Source organism: Drosophila nasuta, chromosome 2L (assembly GCF_023558535.2).
Source record: "Drosophila nasuta strain 15112-1781.00 chromosome 2L, ASM2355853v1, whole genome shotgun sequence".
Classification (NCBI taxonomy): Eukaryota; Metazoa; Arthropoda; class Insecta; order Diptera; family Drosophilidae; genus Drosophila; species Drosophila nasuta.
Window position 1 is genome coordinate 18,125,474 of NC_083455.1, and position 22,469 is coordinate 18,147,942.

The 22,469-nt window shown below is 38.0% G+C and overlaps 4 protein-coding genes and 1 long non-coding RNA gene across 8 annotated transcripts; 3 read left to right on the top strand and 2 right to left on the bottom strand.

Moving 5' to 3' along the window:
- Positions 1 to 39: 39 nt before the first annotated feature.
- On the bottom strand, positions 40 to 1,617 carry LOC132783508 (probable tyrosyl-DNA phosphodiesterase). Its single transcript, XM_060788709.1, is given in 5 exon segments — positions 40 to 162; positions 224 to 785; positions 854 to 1,243; positions 1,305 to 1,470; positions 1,473 to 1,617. Coding segments are annotated over 5 exon segments (1,386 nt in total).
- Positions 638 to 2,161, top strand: LOC132783510 (uncharacterized). 2 transcript variants are annotated; one of them, XR_009632161.1, is made up of 3 exons: positions 638 to 770; positions 892 to 1,235; positions 1,307 to 2,161. It is a non-coding gene; the product is annotated as an uncharacterized LOC132783510 (long non-coding RNA). The 2 variants fall into 2 exon arrangements; XR_009632162.1 differs by having other exon boundaries at positions 676 to 818.
- A 182-nt stretch (positions 2,162 to 2,343) lies between these two features.
- On the bottom strand, positions 2,344 to 4,499 carry LOC132783504 (probable tyrosyl-DNA phosphodiesterase). Its single transcript, XM_060788706.1, has 5 exons — positions 4,309 to 4,499; positions 3,696 to 4,239; positions 3,247 to 3,636; positions 2,598 to 3,195; positions 2,344 to 2,534 (listed from the first exon to the last, which is right to left on the bottom strand). The coding sequence occupies exons 1-5, from the start codon at positions 4,382 to 4,384 to the stop codon at positions 2,403 to 2,405; spliced, it is 1,740 nt and encodes a 579-aa protein (XP_060644689.1). The 5' UTR covers positions 4,385 to 4,499; the 3' UTR covers positions 2,344 to 2,402.
- Positions 4,500 to 5,105: 606 nt separating this feature from the next.
- Positions 5,106 to 6,086, top strand: LOC132786949 (caspase-like). The gene is given in 4 exon segments (XM_060793735.1): positions 5,106 to 5,246; positions 5,248 to 5,373; positions 5,375 to 5,791; positions 5,865 to 6,086. Coding segments are annotated over 3 exon segments (684 nt in total). The 3' UTR covers positions 5,865 to 6,086.
- A 75-nt stretch (positions 6,087 to 6,161) lies between these two features.
- LOC132788362 (protein mothers against dpp) lies at positions 6,162 to 22,418 on the top strand. 3 transcript variants are annotated; one of them, XM_060795743.1, is made up of 4 exons: positions 6,162 to 6,325; positions 18,522 to 18,961; positions 19,941 to 20,631; positions 20,935 to 22,418. In XM_060795743.1, the coding sequence occupies exons 2-4, from the start codon at positions 18,692 to 18,694 to the stop codon at positions 21,339 to 21,341; spliced, it is 1,368 nt and encodes a 455-aa protein (XP_060651726.1). In that variant the 5' UTR covers positions 6,162 to 6,325; positions 18,522 to 18,691; the 3' UTR covers positions 21,342 to 22,418. The 3 variants fall into 3 exon arrangements, with proteins under 3 accessions (XP_060651726.1, XP_060651737.1, XP_060651717.1); XM_060795754.1 differs by having other exon boundaries at positions 6,162 to 6,319; XM_060795734.1 differs by lacking the exon at positions 6,162 to 6,325 and adding an exon at positions 14,196 to 14,373.
- Positions 22,419 to 22,469: the final 51 nt, after the last annotated feature.

Here is a 22,469-nt window from a genome sequence, read left to right on the forward strand (position 1 = left end):
AGTGAAATATAAATTATGTTTACATATGCTATGTATGTTTCAAGCCTGACCTACAGAGGGCACATCATCCGCTGCATATGGTGTTAGTGGCACATCGTAAGGCAAGGAAAATGGTGGAACACCATTTCGCGAACTACACAACGGAAATGTTTCTTCGCCTATCTGCAAAGAGGTCAAGTTGAATTCGCAAACGAATTAAATTGTTACCACTATTTAAACTAACCACAAATTTTGGCAGGAACAAAACTCCCGCCTCATAGTTGGCAATGGTCAGCAGCGAATATCTATCCGTATATCCCCAAGCGGCTTTTGAGATATTCGCCGATGTCAGAAGAAACCAATAGAGACTTTGCTCCTGCTCGTTGAATCTCGCATAGCATTTGTTGTGAGGCATCGCCTGAGAACGATGCCGTTGGTCCGACTTCCATTGCTGCAGATGCGCCGTGAGCCACGACTGCCGATCGTGAAGTTCCTGTTTATATGGACTAATACCACCATCATGACTTGCCAAAGCATTTCGCTTGCTGGGATGTATCATCTTGAAGGGCATGAAGCCACGCAAGCGATTCACTTGTGATCGATTCCTGCGCATATGGCGTAACAAATCACGCTGCACCCAACCCATTGGCGTGAATCCCAAGCTACCAATGCTACAGCTCTGACAAACAATAGGAATGCTATCATCAATGGGCACCATATGCTGCTCCAGCACGGCTCCAATGGCCGTGCAGCCCCAGGGCGCGGGCTGCACATGTGCTCCAGGCACTGAGGTAATCAGAAATACGCTATGGGAGTCCCATAAAGGAAGTTATTAAGTTGTTAGTTGACTGCAATGACATTTTTGTGTACTCACTTAATCGCACTGAAATCCGTTTTGCGTATGCGTTCTAGCCATGGCTCCAGTTGTTCCACTTGATACACCACCAGATATCGCAGTAAATCGGCCTTAAAACCCGTAGGACTCTCACCAGCTGTTGGCTCTGCATCCTCTGTCAACGCGGGCAGCAAGGGACTCATCCACAAGCTCTGAGTGCAATTGTGCCAATCGAACATAGTTAAATTCGCCGTGCAGATGACAATACGCATTGTTCCATCCGCATAGCCAAGCAGCATTATTTTTGAATGTGATACTGCATATTCTGGTGGCATTTTAATGCGAATTGCATTAACATTTGACTTAACTTTGTTAATCTCATCCAAATCCGGATCTGCATCGCCATACAACACAAGCAATGGTTTGTCTCTGCAATTCGATTAATTTCAGTAATGCAAACTAATTTTGTGCTATTTATATAAATATTTACAGTATGCCCGCTTTATGATAGAAAGTCAATAGCCAATCGATTTCAATTAGAAAATTAATTTGAACACTGGTCTCGATCTCACCCAGACTTTCATCGAATATCTCTTGCATAGTTATGCTTAACGGCTCATCGTGTGTAGGTTTCGAGTCTCTGATCGCGGTGAGATCATGTTGTATGGAGCAGCACGTTTCAATTTCTCAGCCATGGCACCCGGCTTCACTGTATCATACATACATTCGGAAAGATCAAGCTTGTCCTGCGTTAAATCGTTCAGAAATTCGCCGATAGACTGCTTTAGACTCTCAGTACTCATTTTGCTGTTGGAAAAAAAGGTAAAGAAATGTATTCATTATGTTGTTTAGTTATTATTGGGATTTTAATTACTTTTCCAATAATTAAAGTGTGCCTTGCATGAGATACGGTTTAATAAGGGATTAACAATAGATTAAAACTAAAGAAAATGATCTAACTTTTCAACTAGTCATCCAAGTACCTTATCTAATCGTTGTAATAATTAATGAAATGACTCAGAATGGGTTCCATGTTTATATTCATTAATAAACATAACAATTGCGATTTACCGATTTAGATATAGTTAATAAATTCTTTTCGGTTATTGAGTCATATTTGTATGCATATGTACATTATAAAAATATGCTTTGTATAATGCACATACTATATACTATGTATATAAACATACCTATGCATGTAGAGATTGTACAAATTATTTGTGTTACATTATTATACATATATTTTACATAAAAATCTCTTAACATACCTGTATTTTTAACGGATTCGGAATATTTATTGTGATATACTTAATAACAAATTAATGCGCAATTGGAATATCTGTTGTGTGCCTACCGAAAAGTCAGCAACAAGTGAGTTTAATCACTTGTGTGATTCCCTGACTAAACCGAATATCGATAACTTTCTGCTAGCATCGATAACAATTAGAAGGCAATTGGCGGTAGTTTGAAATAAAAAGTATGTAAACTGGAGTCTATTAAGCGTATTTTAACCGAATTAAACAAGTTAGTTTAAGGAATAGAATAGTGAGTGTATTTTAACCAGTAAACAAATTCAAAAACATAATTTTTAGCCCTGTAGATAATCCATTAGGAAAGGTGTATCATCAGGTCCGTAGGGCGTCAAGGGCACATCGTAGGGCAAGGGAAAAGCAGGCACGCCATCTCTAGCATTGCCTAAAGGAAATGTGTCCTCGCCCGTCTATAAATGGGAGGCAAATAATTACAAATAAAATATATACTTATAAACAATCATCAAACGCACCACAAATCGGGGCAGGAACAAAACACCCGCCTCATAGTTGGCAATACGCAGACACGGTTGTATGTTGGAGTTCTTGTTAAACGAGCCCCAGGCGGCTTTCGAGAGATTCGCCGAAGTGAGCACAAACCAATAGATGCACTGTTCCTCCAGGTTGAAGCGTGTGTAGCTCTTAATGTGCGGCATGGCTTGTGAACGATGGCGATCGCCCGATTTCCATTGCTGCAAATGTTGTTTAAGCCAAGGCTGCTTGTCGTTGGTGTTCTTGCCGTAGGGCAAACACCCGCCTCCAAGCATACCGTCGTGACTGCGTGAAACATTGCCAAAACTCGGATAGATCATCTTTAAAGCGGGCATTTGACGCAGTCGTCCAACTGGTTGTGAATCTTTGCGCAGATTGTTGACAAAATCCTGTTGTATCCAAGCTTGCACATTAGCTCCCAGGCTTCCAATGCTGCTGCTCTGACAAACCACAGGAATGCGATCATCAATAGGCGTGGCATGCTTGGCCAGCAGCGAGCCAAGACGAGCACAGCCCCAAGGATGGCCCCGCACAGCGCTCTCGCGGTGTCCTCCGGGCACAGAGCCAATGAAGAAGACGCTAATGAAACAAACAGTTAATTGAAGCAAGTGTTAAAAACTTTCAATTTACTTGACGGCGCTGCAATCGCTTTTGCGCAGACGCGCAATCCAAGGTTGCAGTTGCGACAACTTGTATTCCACCAGATAAAGCATGAGATCCTGCTTGAAACCCGTTGGACTTTCGCCCGCCGAGGTATCCGCATCTTCGGGTAGGGCGGGCAACAAAGGACTAATCCACAAACCCTGTGTGCGATTGTGCCAATCATCTTCGTATAAATTTGCTGTGGAGATGACAACGCGCATTCCGCCATTTGCGTAGCCAAGCAGCATCAGCTTGGTGTGTGAGGTGGCAAACGGTGTGGGCATCTTTACCCTGATAGCGGTCACTTGTGGCTTGAATTTGCCAATGCTCAGCAGTTCCGGGGATTCATCGCCATAGAGCACAAGCAAAGGTTTATCGCTACAAATAGATTTGGATGCATTGAAGTAGGGAGAATGAAGGGGAATATGTAGACTTACAGTATGCCAGCAAAGTAATAGTGTCCTAGTAGCCAGCCAATGTCAATCATAAAGTTGATTTGCACACTAGATTCAATCTCACCCAGACTTTCGTCGAGTATCTCTTGCAATGTGATGCTGAGCGGCTCCTGGTGCGTTGGCTTTGAGTCTGTGATGGCGGTGAGAAACATGTTGTAGGGCGCGGCACGTTCTAACTTGGCTGCCATGCGTCCCTTCTCCACAACGACGGGAATGTAATCGCGTATGTTGCGTTCACTCAGCTTTTGTTTCTTGGCGAGATTCGAGTTGTCGTCAGCACGACTTGTGCTGGCAGTTGGCAGCTCTTTTGGCACTGGCTTTGAGCAGGCTGGAGGAGCTGATGAAGGAGCTACTAAAGCAACTGATGGCTTCGCTGGCTTCTCAGGAGCAGCCGTCTCTTTGGCCGCCTTGGGAAACAGCTTCTCCAGCAGTTTGAGTTGTTGATTGATGAGTTCATTGGAATATTTGCTTGGTATATCGTATTCTGCGCTGCCCGCAGCACAGCCCTTGGCATAAATTGCATCCACTAATTGAAAACAGTAAAAATTTATAAAACTCACTTGCAAAAAAATTGCGAAATTATTTTAGCACTTACGATGAGCATGTTTGTATTCCTTAAAGTGTATAGGATTCTTGCGATAGCATTTATCGGTATAAGGACACTCCTGCATTTTGTGGCTGCAGGGTAATTTCGTAACAGTTAAATAAATTAGGCAAAAACAAATTAGTAAATAAATGCGGCAATTGCAGCTGAACCAAACAACAGCGCTGTTATCGAAATTATTGCAAGTTCCGAGCATCGATAAAGCTGCTATCATGTGTGAGAGTATCGATATTAGCGGCAAAGGAATTCATGTAATCGCACTAGTTGGCGCCCTAAACTTATCGCTGTCGTTTAAATAAACGGTTAGGGAAATTATCAGATTTGTCTCAACTATTCACGATAATTTATTACTGTTGCTAAGAACTAAATTCTGATCTAGAAACTAGAATATAATGAAGAGTTATTAATATTTTAAGAAATAATTAACTCAAATTGTTATGACTTTTTATCAATGTTTTGCGGTCAGAACTAATATCCGCACTCAACTTATATTTAAAAATACATTATACAAAGTTTTGCATTTTAACGCGATTTTATTAACTCGTCATTAGCATTGCAAGTACAATAGGAGTTCAGATATAAATCAAAGCTTAAAGAGTACGGATGTAAATTACCTTTAATATTCAGAAATGACAAACGTCAGGAAAAGAAGTGGATGTGACTCCGGAATTATAGCGGATATAGTTTCCGTCGCATACAAAATGACGCATAAATATCGTGGCAGAGCATTAATTTTTAATAATGAGCACTTTGACGATATCAACTTAAGTCCCCGAATGGGAACCCATATGGACAGTGAGCGACTCGAAAAGGAACTACAACGTTTGGGTTTCAAAGTTCGCGAATATATGGACTATACCAAAAAGGATATTTTGAGTAAGATTAAAAAGACGGCAGCGCGCGATCACTCAGAATACGACTGTGTTTGGGATAGCGATACTTTCACATGGTAAAAATGGATATATTCATGCCAGGGATGCGTTGTATTCTGTCGAGGATATTTGGCGACCTTTTGCCGAAGACAAATGTCCAACGTTGGCGGGAAAACCGAAATTGTTTTTTTATTCAGGCCTGTCAGGGAGACCGTACAGATCCTGGCTATCCGCTGCTACAGCCCGAAATGATGGACAACGAAACGTCATCGTTTATGTGCTGTCGCATGCCCATGTGCAAGGATTTCTTGATCGCTTTCTCCACTCTACCGGGATTTTGTTCATGGCGCAATACCCTCGATGGAAGCTGGTTTATACAGAGTTTATGCGAGGAACTTGCACTCAAAGGATCAAGCTCTCATCTTTTAACTTTATTGTCTTCTGTAGCTGGGCGTGTTGCTTTCAACTTTGAGAGTTATAATCCCTCAAACCCTACAATGCATCAGAAAAAGCAAATTACTTTTACGATGTCAACGTTAACTAGAATTTTATGTTTTCCTGACAAAAGCAACGAAGAATTTAACGATGAACTTGATAAATGAGTAATATCTAATACAATAAACACAATATATATTAATTAATTATATTATTTATTTATTCTCTCTTTTACTTCAGAATGAAGTAACCGATGTTGATGATTCAAACACCACAAAAATTTCCCTATCGCTCTAAAAATTTACCTCTTGCGATTATTTTAAACTATCGGTGCTGCCAGCTATTTAATTTTTTAGTACCGATTGCGATATGGGAAATAAACAACTGGCAACATAAATAAATAATATTTTATTAAAAATGTAACTAATTAACATCCACCACAAAATTATTAAACTTGTTGAATTAAATGAATTAAATAGTCTAGCTAACAATGGAAATGGCAGCGCTGCAGTGTTGTAAAACGCAGCCAGTTAGCCGTAGACACTTCGTGTCTGTCGTCGGTCGCTCGTCGTTCGTTGTCGTCGTGTTGTGTGCATTTCATGATAAACAATTTAAAATAAATAACAAAATTCACATAGTTATGGTGCATTAAAGTAAACAAACTGTCCACTAAAGCAGACCACAAGTGTTAAATTGTACGCGTGAGTAGCAATCTAATTGTTTTATGTGCATTTCCAATGGCAAAAATCAAGCACAGTATCTCAGTGCAATTACGTTTGGCTGCCTGAAAGAAAAAAATTTTTTCTTCTGCTGCTGCTGCCGCGCTGCTGCCGAAAGAGACTTGGCTGGCGTCGTCGTCGCCTCCGTTATTGTTGTTTTTGTATATGCTGCTGGCATTATTGTTGTTGTTGCTGTTATTCCTCTTGCTTGCTCTGCAGGGATTACGTTTTATTCTCAGCCTCTCGTCAGTTTATGCTGCAATATATGCGCGTATGTGTGTGTTCGTTTGCTGCGCGCGCCATTAATTGAACTAAAAAAAGTCAAATGAGAAATTGAAAACAATTATAAATACACACAATAAAATCAAATTTTTATTATGTTTTGAAAATACTTGAATGTCGCTTACACAAAATTTCTGACATTTCTTTTCAACGAAATCCACTTGAATGCGGTTGCTGCTGCTGCGCTGCTAGCAGCGAAAGCAGCACAGGTGCGGATTAGTATTAAGTATTTAGTATATTTGTTTTTTTGTATTTTGTATTTGGGCGCGCACAGATTTAACAACAAATCTTATATTGAGTCACACACAAACAAATCGCAAATAAACGAACGTTTTTATGATGATGATTCGATGATTAATCGAATTTAAGCGAACTTTCGACCATCTATCGCTCTAGTGAGTCAGAAAGAGAGCGCCGCACAAAGAGACGCTAATTTATCTACGTGCTCTCTCTCGCTTTGACTCTCTATGTTTCCTTGTATAGTCATTTAGCTCTGCTCAAACAAACTGTTATCATAAGACTAAAAAAAATGCTGCTAACTCGCATTCTGTTATCAATTTCATCACATACTGCTCTTCGTTTTAACTTTTTTTTATATTCTCTATGCATTTACTTTACTTTATGCATGTGTGTGTCGCTTATCTACGCAGCGCTGCCTTTATTGTGCTGCTCTTCACACTACGCTTTGTTGTTGTTATCAGCGCGCGCTCAAAGCATTCAGTCGACGGCGGCAGCAACAACATCACCTCAAACGCACACAAACGAATTGCCTTCGCTATGCCGTTAGACGCCGTTCAGTCGCGGTCAACGTCAGCGTCAACATTGGCATCGCTGCTTTTTCCTTTGTCGAAGGTAACTGAAGCGCAACCCAAGACACAAGACTTGCACTCAATTCCATACACTTTACGTTTGTTGGGTTGTGTAGGAGTATGTGTGTGTGCTGCATTTGCTTTCTGCGTAGCTTTTTCCCAACACATTGGCAACGCTGCTCTCCTTCTTCACTTTGTTGTTGTAATTGCAGTTTCTGAGCATTTGCCCAAGTGAGCATAGCGAAGAGAGTGGCAAGCAAAATATAAGCTTGAGGCATATTTGAAATCTGCTGCATCATGCATGGTAAAAACCGCCTTAAGGCTGTTTCTATAGAATCTCCTCTCACTCAATCTTATGCTTCAAGCTGATAACATCTCTCGGCTATTTGAAATGATCTCTGAAAATCAGTCAAGTAGATTATGAGCTTCTGGGAATCACATTAATCTAGACATTAAATTCTATTAGTATTCCAATTGTTAATTATGTAAAGGTGCTATTATGAACGCAGCTTAAAGATTAAGACTTTTTGATTTTAAAAGTCGGTTTTATTGATTCATTTTATAAAGTTAATTGTGTACTAGTATTTGTGTTATTTTAAATTAGTTTTAAAATTGATTAACTCTTAGAGAATAAAAAACTTTTAAAAATATCATATTTATATGTATTTTATTGATACATATTCTTTTACATTTAAAAGTAAATTCTTTTAAGAGGATACCTTAAAAATAATACTCTGCAGATGGGATTGGATTTATTAAACATGTTTGAAGGTTTTTTTTTATAAAATATTATTGATAGGATTTAATTTATAAAAAATGTGTGGCGCTGTTTTCTAATCTCTTCCCTAAATTTAAAATTTAAATATACATTTAAAAGTATAAAGTTGTTTTTTTTAATACTTTAGAAAATTTACATTTTTACTAAGGTTAGAAAACTTTTTATTTGCTTTTTATATTCAAGCCAACCTAGAAAAGGCTTATTTTGCATGATTTTTCGATTTATTTTTTATTAGTTAATTTCATAGGCCAACTCAATTTAAATCTTTCAACTATTTTTTCTACTGGTGGCAACAATAAATCATAAAGCAAAGAACATAAATCATTTTTTTAGAATAAACTACGTAAAGTGAGTTGTTGTAAAGTCTCGAGAGACTCAAAACTGAAGTCTCCAGACTGACGCCTTCGATTTGCATTTTGGGCTTTTGTGTTGATGGTTAGTCTCTGTGTATGTGTGTGTTTGTGTTTGTGTTGACCGAAACTGCCTCCAGTCCTCAAATGATCCACGCCCACTCCCACGCCACCGCCGCTATCGCCTACAATCTGCAATCTGTGCCCCTTGGAGCAATGAGCATAGTCGTATGTAATGTTCCTTTTTGTTTTACGACTCAACGGTTATTCTAATTTATGTTGCACACACATATTGTTTTAATATATGGAGTTCGACAGTGTTGCACACACACACACACACACACACACACACACCATCATACTCGCATGGCTCGCTTGATTGGGCAATTCACAATTTGCCACGCTGCGAAAATTAAGTGCGCAAAGTCAATATTTCAATTTCGAAAAAGGCAGCTCACAATACAAAACATAAGATACATGTAAGAAAGCTGCAGTCGAGTGTGCTCGACTATGTAATACCCGCTACACATCAAAAAAAGTACTAGATCATCTTTATTGTCCCCACATAATATTGGTTTCTGAAAACATTCCAGACTGAAATTTTCAGAATTCATTCAGCTTATAATTATTAAAAAGTGTGTCGAAGTTATATTTTTAAATTTATCGTTTAAAGAACTCAATTGGGACTCCAAAATAATAAGTGCAAGGGTATTAAGATTAGAAAAATCGGTCAGTAAATTCGATTTCTATATACTGTGAGTCCGTTAAGTAAAAACAAGGAAATCCAAAGTGTGCGCTAAGTGAGTTTTTGGAGTAGTTCTTTAGTTTTCTTTGTAAATCCTCTTAAAAAGAAATAGCATTCGGCACTATTTCATAATACCTTCCATCTTATGGATGACGGGTATTCAAATTTGCATACGCGAAAGAAGTGGTGCATGCCGCTTGTGTTGCATGTTTGGTACTGCATGATTATAAACCAGCTAACCAGCTGAGCTGAGCCTCAAAAAGGCGGCACAGCCTACGCATCAGGTTGCAAGTTGCCAGCAACCTAACGACTTTTAGCGGCATTTTGTAAATGATCCACATAATGGTCTCGCTTGCTCTCTGTCTTTTTGCCTAAATAATTATGTTATTAATTGGATTTCTGCAATACACAAAAATTTGCATGCTGGTTGCTGCAGCCCTGAGTCGTAATCCCCCCTCATTTGTTTCACTGCCTTTGGGGCGGGGTTCTTATCTCCCGGCAACTATTTTTAGATCTATCGAAAGCGTGATTTACGTTTTTCTCTGTTTGATTTCTGCCAGTGGGCGTTTCCTCCCCCTCTAATTCTCCCTTGCTTTCCCCCTTTTGATCAACGAAATATATTTCATTTTTCTCGATTGTTGGCGCTGCTCTTGATCTTCTTGTCGCGATAATCCTCGCATTTGGTAATAAAAAAAAAATAAACTCAAATAAAAGTCAAAACAAAGCAAAAAAAATGAACTGACAAAAAAATTGTCAACACGCATTTGAACTTATTTTTAGACCCTGTCGCAATCGGATTTAGTGTTTTTTTTATACTTCTTACCATGATTATAATGCCATAGACTGGAAACAACTTTATTAAGTGCTTGATAGAGATGTTTATCATAGCACAGAGACCTGAACATTGGATTTATTCAAAATCTGTGCATAGCTTATCGAAAATGTCGAAGCTTGAGTACTCTTTTTTTAATTAGCAAAAGCTGGCTGTAGAGACTATCGGTTTGAGACTATCGATAACTTTGATATGCGATATTAAATAAGGGTAATTTTTTACAAATTTGTAAAATTAAATCTGATGATATATAATACACTGTAAGATATTATCAGTTCCAGGTAAATCACATGACATTTTCCATTTGAAATTGTTAAGGGAATTGAACGAACGTCGCTTTGTCTTACAATTTGTTCCAGTTGCTGTACGCTTAACGCCCACAGAGTTCACAGCTATTTGGCAGTCATTGTGCAGCTTTTACCATCTGCTATGGCAAACTACGTTTTTTTTTGTTGTTTTTATTGCTTTTTATAGTTAGTCAAATGGCAAATGGTCGCGGTCTTAAAGACGGCGAGGAAAAACTTATGAAAACGCAACTTTAAACTGTAATAAAGTGGGAAATTACAGCGCATAAATCTCTGTCGCTAAACTGTCAAGAGAGTTGAATCGAGTCGAAGTCGTCGTCGTCGTTATGTTGCGTTGCATTGCGTCGTGTCGGGAATCGGGAGCCAACACCCACATACATTTACAGTGGGTTGCCTCTTTGAATGAATTTGGTCTGTGGCAAAGCTATTAAAGCGACTTTACAGTTTGGCAGCTACTGTTGAGTGGCAAATTTAAATGCAACATGCGGGACCAAGCGCCACACAAGGCGTCGCACGCATTGCATCCATCTCTCTCCCTCTCTGTTGCTGTTGCTGTTACTGTCTGTCTCGATCTGGTTGTGGTTGTGGTTATTGTGTTGTTGGCCTATTCAGGCATTCAGATCGCGCGACACTTGACTTGGCGCTTCATTGTCCATATAAAACTAATAATTATTGCATTTAAAATCTAATAAATAAGCGCATTGACAATGCGGAGTTGTTGTGGATTTAAAAGCAAGAGCCAACGAGAGCGGGTGAAAACGCATTGAGGGGCGGACAACATGAAAACAAACAGTCTCTTGGAAGACGCTGCATTGCCGCTCCTATTTTAATGGCGCTATGCTCAGGGCTGCGTTGCACAGCTTGTTGTCACAATAATAAATTAAACCTTTCGATGCGAAATTTGTACTCTCCTTTTTATATTGAATTATTGTCTTTTGCTTTACGATCTTAAGCAAAATTAAAGTGACATATAATTTAATTGATCGATTAATTTAGCATATAAGAAGAATTATTTCTTAGGAAGATTTCAGCCACTTAATATACACATTAGTGCAAAGCTTCAAAATAATATGTACAATAATATTAATAATTTAACATGCCACATCTTTCACACAACAAAAAGTTTATGCGAATAATTTAGAGAGTGATTATTATACTACATTTATTCTTTAAACTTAAAAATTGAATGCGTGTATAAGCTGTTTTCTTATAACTTGCAAAACAAAAACATCTCTAAAGATTCATCCCCAAATTGATGGCGAATGGAATCATTTATTCATTCATTCAATTGACTTTCGGTTTAGCAGCAAGAAAATCCTTCTATGTAAAATTCTATGAAAAGGATCGATAAATTTCTGGTAGTTTCCTCATAAGAAATAATATAGTTATATCGATCGATCTAAAATAATATTGAAGTATTGTGTAAATCCCACATAAATATTTTTGAATAATAGTTCACAATTTTAAGCTTTAGTCGGATCTTTACCAATTGCTTTTTGTGATGCATCCCTGGCAGAATTTCTAGTAATGATCATTGTGAAAAGTACACAACTTGAACAATTCTTGTTGCTGTTGTCGTTTTAGTGACAATGCTGCTGCCGCTTTTGACCATAATTGTTGTACTTGTCATTGTTTTGTGTCGCGTTGCCAACTACAGCGCAAACGCACCGACATCCAAGCCTCCAAGCCGCAGACATTTGTTGTTCTACAGATATGTGTGTGTGTGTGTGTGTGTCCGTGCGTGCGTGTGTAAGTGTGTGTTAAATACATGTAATTAGCCATGTTTGTGCCATTTAATCCGTTCGGAGTGCATGTCCTCCCTCCTCGCTTCTCGCTCCACAATCTGGCGACGCGTTTCTAAGAATTCTTTGCGTTTTGTTTTGGCGCACGCATTAGGCGCCACAAAGCGCGGCCACGTTTAACCCCCAAGCGCAGTGCATGCAACTTGCAGCTTGGCGAGTTCTGAGTTGGTCTGCTCTGAGCATACTCCACATATTTATGGGCTATTTAGGCGAGTGTGGCGCGCATCGTGTGGATGCTGTAGCGCCAGAGTGTGTGCGAGAGAAAGAGAGGGAGGGAGGGATGTTGTATGGTGGTCGCTGGGCTGCGTCAGTCATTGGCATTGATTGGCAGTTGAGCACGCAACAATTGTTGCATGGCGCTGCACTGGACGCCACTTGCTGCAAGCTGCAAGTTGCAAGTTCACTTTTGCGCACATGTTTTTGCTGGCAATTTTGCGTTGATGTTCTTACTTTGCAAACAAAAAGAGTTGGCAACGCTGTTTACGCGTGGGCGTGGGTAACAGAAGAAAGGGTGGCTACTCTATTTTGTTGTTTTAGCTACTGTTGACAGCTCAATTACGTTTGGATTGTACAGGGTTGCCAGATAGCGTGTTCCTTTGCAATTAACGCGTCAATTATTTGTAATTAGAATTGACTTAATTTTCCCTCTGTGTGTGTGTGTGTGTTGTGTTTGCCAAAAGGATTCTTTTGTGTGCACTTTTGGCACGTGCGGCCATTAAGGAGGGTGCAAGTGCTGCCTGTGCGAGTTGCATATGTGTGTTTGGTGTATAATTTGCGTGCATGCATAAATTTTTATAGTTTGTTGTTAGTGTTTGCTGCTGCTGTTTTGTTGTATATGTATGTATGTGGTGGGTGCGCTTCATGACTATTTTCGGTTTTTTACGACAACTGCGTTATGTTACCCATGTTGGCTATAAATTCGCGTTTAGTAGTGTTAAACACGCAATAAAAACTAGGCAATATTAAAAGTGGCGCCCTCACTCCGCACCACTCACATAAATGTACAACACACGCATCTGGCAACTCCCGAATGCAATTTGACGAAAGAGTTGGCAACGCACACAACTTGCTTGTATTCTGATGCTTGTTCTCTCTCTGCACTTTATGATTAGTGTGGCGCTTTATAGTGCACTCTCTCTCTTTCTCTTTCCCTCTATGCCATTCACTTGCTGTGGCTGCGTTTACAGTTTGATTGCTGCCCACACGTTTTGCGTTCACGTGCAGTACGTCTCCCCCTCCCACACCCCCTCTGGCTGCTCCTACCCTTTTGCAGATAGCGTAGCATTTGATTTGTTTAAAGTAAAATAACAAAAAAAAAACATGCTATAGCGTGAGTGAGTGAGTGTGTATGTTTGTATAGCGCTTGGCTGCTCGTGTTATTGTTGTTGTTATTGCTGCTTGTGGCTTTTTTAGACACAACACAAGGCGGCAGGCAGCAACCACACAATACGTCACTCAGCAGTTAGCAGGTTGCCAGGGCTGCACAAACGCCAACTATCGTCACGAACTAAGAAAGCAGGCTTAACATCTATCGATACTGTTTGCCTTGGATATGCGATAGCTGCGTTTGCTCCTTTTTGACTTGTAGTGCAGCCCTGATACTCAGTTTCTCACACACACAGTCAATCGTTTCGCTCGCTCGTTCGCAGCGCATTCGTCGTTGATCGCTCGCTTCGTGCAGTTGTGTTTATCGGACAATCGAATTGTCGTCTGAATTACTTTACATTTTGTTGTGCACAATTTTTGACGCAAATATTTTATCAATTAAAAAACAAATAAATATTGCAAAAACAAAAGCTCGTTGAACGCGAAATGTGAATGCGTATGCAAGACTGTCAATATATAATTATTTGTATTATTTATGTAAATGCTGCGCGCCGTCGCCGTCTGCATTTTATTCGTCTGTTGTCGTCGTCTCTTTGTGGAGGGTCTCCGGATCTCATATAACATTTGGATGCTGATTTCTGCAGCCCAACTGCGTGTGTGTGTGTGTGTTTGGGCGTGTGCGTGCAGTATAAATAAATAAAAATAATATCTGCAATCTTTGCCATAAACGAGGAGAGAGCAGAACCAAACACCAAACCATCAGATCGTGAATATCTCCGTCAATCTCTACGTTCAACATGTGTACGTTGTTCTTGTTTTTTTTTGTTTGCTCGATCAAAAAGTTTTGCTTTTTTAGAGTCTTGTAATTTATCATCCATTGCCATTGCCATTACCAATGCCTTGCATTATTTGTTTATTTTTAAACACATGTCCCCACAGGTCCTCTTCTCTCTTTTTATGTCCCCTATGCATTATAATAAAGGGGTATTATGATTTATTGACAATCGAAGACTTATGACGATAATTAATCTCTAATCTTTACGCTTTACGATTTATTCTTATGTAGAATTATGATTATATTTTTTTAAAGCTACACAATAAGAACGGCATTCTAAATAATTTCTAAAAACTTTCTTCTAATGGGATATTTTCAATTAGAAAAATTCAATTGCAGTAGGTGACATTTTATTTCTTCCCATTTTTATTAATAATTTCAAAGATAGCGACTGCAAGTTTAAAATACATATTGATCTTAATGGTTTCTACAATGTTTCTATTGATTCGATTATGCACATATACAAAAATTAAAAGTTCGTTTTTCCTTTTTTAAAAAACACTATAAATATTAATTGATTTCTGAACTCTTCTAATAGATAGATAGAGAGTTAAACTTTAAAGCTATTGCGGTTACATCGTTTTATAATATTTCCTTAAAATTAGTGTATCGGGTATTTCACAGTCGTGGAACCTCGAAGTAAGCTTTCATGTATTTTTGTTGTTTCTCCTTTTCTTTCTTTTTTTTTTGTTGTTTTTACGTTTTCATTTTCAATGGCAACGGAAGCGCCTGGCGATAAGTCAACAACTCTCTCGCTACTGCAGTTTGCTATCGTTCTTCTACTTCTTTTATTTCTGCTTCGACTTCGGCTTCTGATATCGCGCTCTCTACCTGGTGTGCAGCACCCTCTTGATTTACGCTTTATTGTCATTGCAGCATTTATGATTGATTATTGATTGGAATTATATGATACGCATGCGCGAATGCGTGACTTTCATACAAAACGTGTACAACTGTTGCTCCCCTAACTCCTTTTGGGGTTTTTCTTTCACTTCACTTTACTGCGTTCCTGAGTTATGATCAACTTTAGTTGACTTTGGGCTTCCTGGCAGCAGCCTCGATGCTCTCCACTGATTCCCTTTTGAGAACTATTGTCACGCATTTTATCGATCAGACGTTTAATTTGTAATTGCATTTAACGTTTATTGCAATTTAATTTTTGTAGTCGTATCATATTGCATCGATGAGCGTATCATCGTCGTCATGTCTCTTTAAAGTTGTTGTTTAATTTCTGTAAAGCGCCAATAAAGGGTCTTGAACTAGCATTTATACTCCATTAAAATTCCCATTGTTAAATTAAATGTGATATTGCGCTGTAATTTTAAGTAATCCAGCTTAAGGAATCCATTAAAGAACTTAACTAAAGAATTTTATTTTAACTAATAACATTAATTCTTAGTAACAGTGGAATAGTAGGAATTCTTATAAAATATTTTTTCTGACTAGTGAAATATGTTTGAGATTTTCTAAAAATTGGTTAGCTTTAACTATTAATATTAAGAGTTTAATAAAATGAAATTCTTTTTATTATCATTTAGCCATGATTTAAAACTAATCAACACAAAAGCTTTAAAAATCAAAAAGTATTTCTTGGATTCATAAATGTTTACAGTGAATACAATGAAAATCCACACAAATCGCAAGACAATCTTTTTTAAAAACTCTTATAGGGGGATTGTAAACTCCCGAAAGATATTCCCCTATTTGTTGTTTCATTGCTTTAACAACTAATTCCTTGTTCTTAAGGTATTTCTAATGCACATATTTGTATAGAAAATCCCCAACCACAGCTGCGGTCAGTTCATTGGAAATATCCATAGAGCATCATCTACAGGAATAAAAGTGCAAAGCCCCAACCTGCAGAACAGTGTAAACACAACAGAACACAACCCTCTGTCGGTGAGGGGTAAGGGTATGAGGGTTATTATTCCAAAATTTGAATGCTTACCCCGCAATCAATCGGAGCTCCAATTTGGGGCTCAGCCAGCTGGTCAAATACAGCGATAATTACACACAGAGGGAGGGGAGGGGAAGAGGGAAGTTGCCTGTGGCTTGAGGTGTTGCTGGTTGACTTGTGGGGCGGCTGAAAATGTGGCAGCAACCAAACAAATTGTCAACAGACAACAAAATGTGCAGGCAACGCCCCGCGTAGGCCACAAAAATAGTTGGAAAATTAATTCGCGTTGCGGCTAATTTGGCCAGAAAAAAGCTAGAAAATACAGTGTTTGTGTGTGTGTGTGGCAGGCGTGTTAGGAGGTGCCACATATGTTGCACTTGTTGATTTATTGTCGGTATTTAATTGGTTTTGAAATTGGATTTGAATAAGCCTGCCTCACATCGACCGACCGACCGCCCACCACACCCTTGTTGCCACCACCTTCTCCTCCCCTCCTCCTTCTCCTCCTTCTTTCTTGTTCCTCATCTCGGCGACATAAAGCGGCAAATTAATTGCTACAACAAATTTTTCTTTCAATTAGATTTTGTCACTTTAAAAAAATTTAATCAACAAAACGAAAGAGCGCTGGTCGAAGTTTTTCCAGCAATTTGTTGTTCGCATTGAAATGTCATAATTGAAATTGAATTGTTGTCTTTACCGTTATACGGTTAGAGTAGATGGCGGCACCTGGTGGTGGCAGGTGGGGTAGGTCACGGGGGTAAGCAACTGACAAGTTGCAGCAACCAATTGAATGTGGTGTTATCTCTGTTTTGTGCTAATTATGATGTGCACTGATCATTAATGCACTCGCCACTCGCTGTGCACACTGTCACAAAACAGAAAAAAAAATTATAGTATTTATAAAATATAATTACAATATTTCTGGTATTTTAATGAATTGGAAGTACATCTTCAATATAAATATTTGCAAAATTGGCGACAATTAAAAAGGGTATTATTTTTATCATTGTTTAATTTGTTAATTTCTTTTACTTTTCTTTTGAAAACTACATATTTTCGCGATTTGGTTTCAACTTGTATGCATCGTCAAACAATTGAACATTTTCTCGCGACAACCTTTAGTTAATAATTTTATTCATTTATTTCTTCTTTGAGTGCTCTAAATGCGAATGCTGTTGAATGATTCACCCACACTCGCAGCGGTTAGCTCATTCACAAATTAATTTAATGCTCGAGAAATGCCAGTTAACAGTTTCTTTTACTCAAGTGCGAAATGCAATCAGTTGCTGACTAATCTCAAATCACCTAAATTCGCATTTATTTCACAGTAAATGCACAACAAAAAATATAAATAAAAACAAATACAAACAGAATTACAGCTTTTCTGAGAATTTTGTTATTGATGCAAATCAAGCAATTAAAATATCTTTGTATCTCTAGCGTGAATTGTGAAAACATTTCATTTAATTAGCAAACATTTCAATTAACTTTGATTTGCGAATATTATATCTTATCTCTACACAATCAATTTCAAATAAAAGAGTAATAAATAATTATCGATATCTTTGAATATCTCTACAATAACTTTAATCGCTATCATCTGCTATTTTTTTATCAAAGACATTTTGGTGATATTCTTACCACTGTGGCTCGATTTTAAACTGTGTCTATGTGTGAGTTACGTCAGTCAATGCGAGATAAAAAAAATAAAATAATTTCACATGAAATTGAATTATTATTAATCAGATATTGATACTACATATTTAATTGTTAGCACTTTGGCATGACGATGGCATTATTGATTTTATTAAGTTTGCTTTTTTATTTTTATTGAAATCAATAAAATTGAATTTTACTTAGCGGGGATTCGATCTCGATCGATTTGCATGCAATGGACGCTGACCTTGATGATCGCACAGAGCCAACGAATATATATGTATATATGGGGAGGAGTCAAGCATGATTTGTGCACAGACAGGCGACAACAGCAACAATAACAACAAAAGCAGCAGCAAGAATCGATAGCAAACCGAAAACAAACGACGACTTCATTTGAAGCTGGGCACATGGCCAACTTGTTGTAGTTGGGGGGCGTTGCTTAAGCCAATAATCTAAGCTTATGCATGTATATATGTGTATACTAGATATATTGATAGATTGATAAATGTGTGCACGTATATTTGACTCGTATGTTGCGTTTCTCTTCTTTCTTTATAGACTATCCGCCTGCTGATAGCTATACCGGTTATCGGGTAACTCCACCCCAAAGCAATCATCATCCGCACAGCAACAACAACAACAATAATATTATACACAACAGCGGCAGCAGCAATAACAACAACAACAACAACACCAACTGCAGTAACAACAACAGTAACAGCAACAGAATGGACACCGATGATGTTGAGTCGAACACAAGCAGCGCGATGTCCACATTGGGCACATTATTCTCATTCCAATCGCCGGCGGTGAAGAAACTATTGGGCTGGAAGCAGGGCGACGAGGAGGAGAAATGGGCCGAGAAGGCTGTCGACAGTTTGGTCAAGAAGCTAAAGAAACGCAAAGGCGCCATCGAGGAGCTCGAACGTGCCCTATCCTGCCCCGGTCAGCCATCGAAGTGTGTGACTATACCACGATCATTAGACGGACGATTACAGGTAAATTACACTACTACTAAAACAACAGCGTGTCATTAAGTGACAATGAAATAAGGAAATGGGAGGAGAGGCAGACAAAATATATGAAATATGTAAATTTGAGAGAAGAGCAGTATTAAAAATTATATTATACATAAATGATAATAACTAAAAATGTAGGCTAGAGAAAATGCAGAACTATTCAATAAAGGTAGAATAGTAAAGACTAACTAAAATTGTGTAGATGAGAATATGTGATAAACCGTTAAAGATTAAAGATAATCTCAATATATTTAAGGATTAAAGATAATCTAAATATACTCCGACTGCAATAGAAAGGGACAATGTATGCCATGAAATATAATTAAACTAAAAGTAAGTGGAGAGAAAATAAAAAATATAATAAAATATATCAAATTATATTAAAGATGATGAGGTATGCCAAAAGCCATGCAAATTGGATAGGAATGTGAAATAATGTTAAATAAAGCATAAAAAAATGGCTACAGTAATTGTTATACATGAATTAGTATACTAAATGCGTAATACAAATCATTCTAACCTTTTTCTGGGATAAAAAGTAATATAAATAAATTATATTACGATAAAAAAATTCCTCTATAAGTGACAATATTTTCTAAATGTCAAATACAAACCATTCTGATATAATATAAATATATTATTTATCCACTATTATATTACAATAAATAACTTCATCTCTATATGACAATATTTTCTATACAAACAAACGAAAGGCTTAAGACCTGTTCCGTTTTATTATCAGATGTAGTGCAAATTTGTTAAAATATAGTGTTCTAAAAAATAAACCAAAGAAATGCTGGACTTTAAATAAACACTTAAGATACTTATAAAGAGTTAAGAACTGAGTCAAATGGACTAATTATAAAAGCGTATACTTGTGATAGACTTAGTAATATATTTAATAATATATAATCCAATTAAGAAATGTTAAATTAATCACCTCATTTTCCCTCTTCAGGTCTCTCATCGCAAGGGTCTGCCACATGTGATCTATTGCCGCGTTTGGCGCTGGCCCGATCTGCAGTCGCATCACGAACTGAAACCGCTCGAATTATGCCAATATCCGTTCAGCGCCAAACAGAAGGAGGTCTGCATCAATCCCTATCACTACAAGCGTGTCGAGAGTCCTGTCTTGCCCCCCGTGCTCGTGCCACGTCACTCCGAGTTTGCCCCTGGCCACTCGATGCTGCAGTTCAATCAGATGGCCGAGCCGAGCATGCCGCATAATGTGAGCTACTCGAACAGTGGCTTCAATTCGCACAGTCTCAGCAATAGCAACACATCGGTGGGCAGTCCCAGTTCGGTTAACTCCAATCCCAATTCACCGTACAACAGTTTGGCGGGCACACCGCCGCCCGCCTACAGTCCATCCGAGGATGGCAACTCCAACAATCCGAACGATGGCACACAAATGCTTGATGCCCAGATGGGCGATGTGGCGCAGGTCAGCTACTCGGAGCCAGCGTTTTGGGCCTCCATTGCCTACTACGAGCTGAACTGTCGGGTGGGCGAGGTATTTCACTGCAACAACAATTCGGTCATTGTCGATGGCTTCACGAATCCATCCAATAACTCTGATCGCTGCTGTCTCGGTCAGCTGAGCAATGTGAATCGCAACAGTACCATCGAGAATACACGCCGTCATATAGGTGAGCTAGCAGGATTTATCAATATTCAGTATTTTTATTGTAATTTAGTATTCTTTTTTTATTTAAAAACTTGTTTACTCATAATTAAATCCTACTACTTCTATATTTATGTATTTTTTTATGACTCAATCTTTATTTTTTAAGAAGTTGGATAATTCAAAATTTTAACTTCCCCCTATTTAAAAACTTTTTTACTCATAATGAAATCCTACTACTTCTATAAGTATTTATATTATGACTCAATATTTATTTGTTAAAAAGTTGGAAAATCCAAATACTTAATTTTCCCTTTCTGCTCTCCAGGTAAAGGCGTTCATCTGTACTACGTGACCGGTGAGGTTTATGCCGAGTGCTTGTCCGATTCCGCCATATTCGTGCAGTCGCGCAACTGCAATTATCATCACGGCTTCCATCCGAGCACCGTGTGCAAAATCCCCCCGGGATGTTCATTAAAGATCTTCAACAATCAGGAATTTGCTCAACTGCTCTCGCAATCGGTGAACAATGGCTTCGAGGCCGTCTATGAGCTGACGAAAATGTGCACAATCCGCATGTCCTTTGTGAAGGGCTGGGGTGCTGAATACCATCGACAGGATGTGACCTCAACACCCTGTTGGATTGAGATCCATCTGCATGGGCCGCTGCAATGGTTGGACAAGGTTCTCACACAAATGGGATCGCCGCATAATGCGATTAGCTCTGTATCCTAAAGACAAAAACAAAAACAAAATTAACAACAAGAAACACCTAACTAAACTAACTAAATAGAAATATAAATGATGATGGGATTTAGTGGAAAAGAAAGTCCAATACACGCAGAGAAAGTTTTGGAGTTAAGAGAAAAAAAAAAGAAAAACTAAAAACTATGTAAAAGACGTAGAGCAAAGTAGAGGAAATGAGAAAGCGTGAAAAGGGAAGGAAAAAACCTAAAGGAATATGAACTAAAAATGTGTGCGCGTGTACATGCCTTATATATAAAGAATATATTATACACAGATTTATATATTACACACATATATATAATATATATAGATATCTGTAGAAACAGCTACTCAACCCGCCTCTCGCCCAATAAACATACTTATCTAATTTATAGTTTATCATATATGATTTTCAACGCGAATGTCATTCCTTATGCAACAACAAATACAAAATTCAACTAAAATAACGATGATCTTTTTGAACATCGATCGCTCTATATGATGCAACCAATATTATGATGATAATAATATTATATGTATGTGCCCTTTGGCAAAATATGTTGTTCAAGTCTATTTCAAGTGCTACTTATGTGTCATTGCGAATTGCTTTAAAAGATAGCGAAAACAAGAATTAAATAATACTATATATGTATGTACTACTATATGATGCCTAACTCTATATATTTACCACTTAAAGTACCATTAGAGTATGTAGGGCAAGTTTTAAACAACTTTATGCAATACATTTTTTAAAATACGCAACACACACACACCCCACAACACAACACAACACTACACAACAAAACAAAAGTTATGTTTAACTAATTGATGATCTTGTTTAACTTTAAGTACAATTTTCAAACAAAAAAAGCAAAACAAAAATCAAAAACAAACGCAATCAATTTTAAGTTTAATCATTTGTCTAGTTAAGTTTATTTTAGTTTTTGTTTCATTTACAACATTTTTTCGATGGTTTTTGGAAAAAAACACATGATTTTTTATTGTTTAATGCAAAATTTGTGCCGAACTTTTCTTTATAAGTAGTTTTAATGTCATCATTTCAAATAAACCGTTTTTGCCTTATCAGTTCATTTGGTTTTAATCTCAAACAACAAACACATACAACTAATATATATA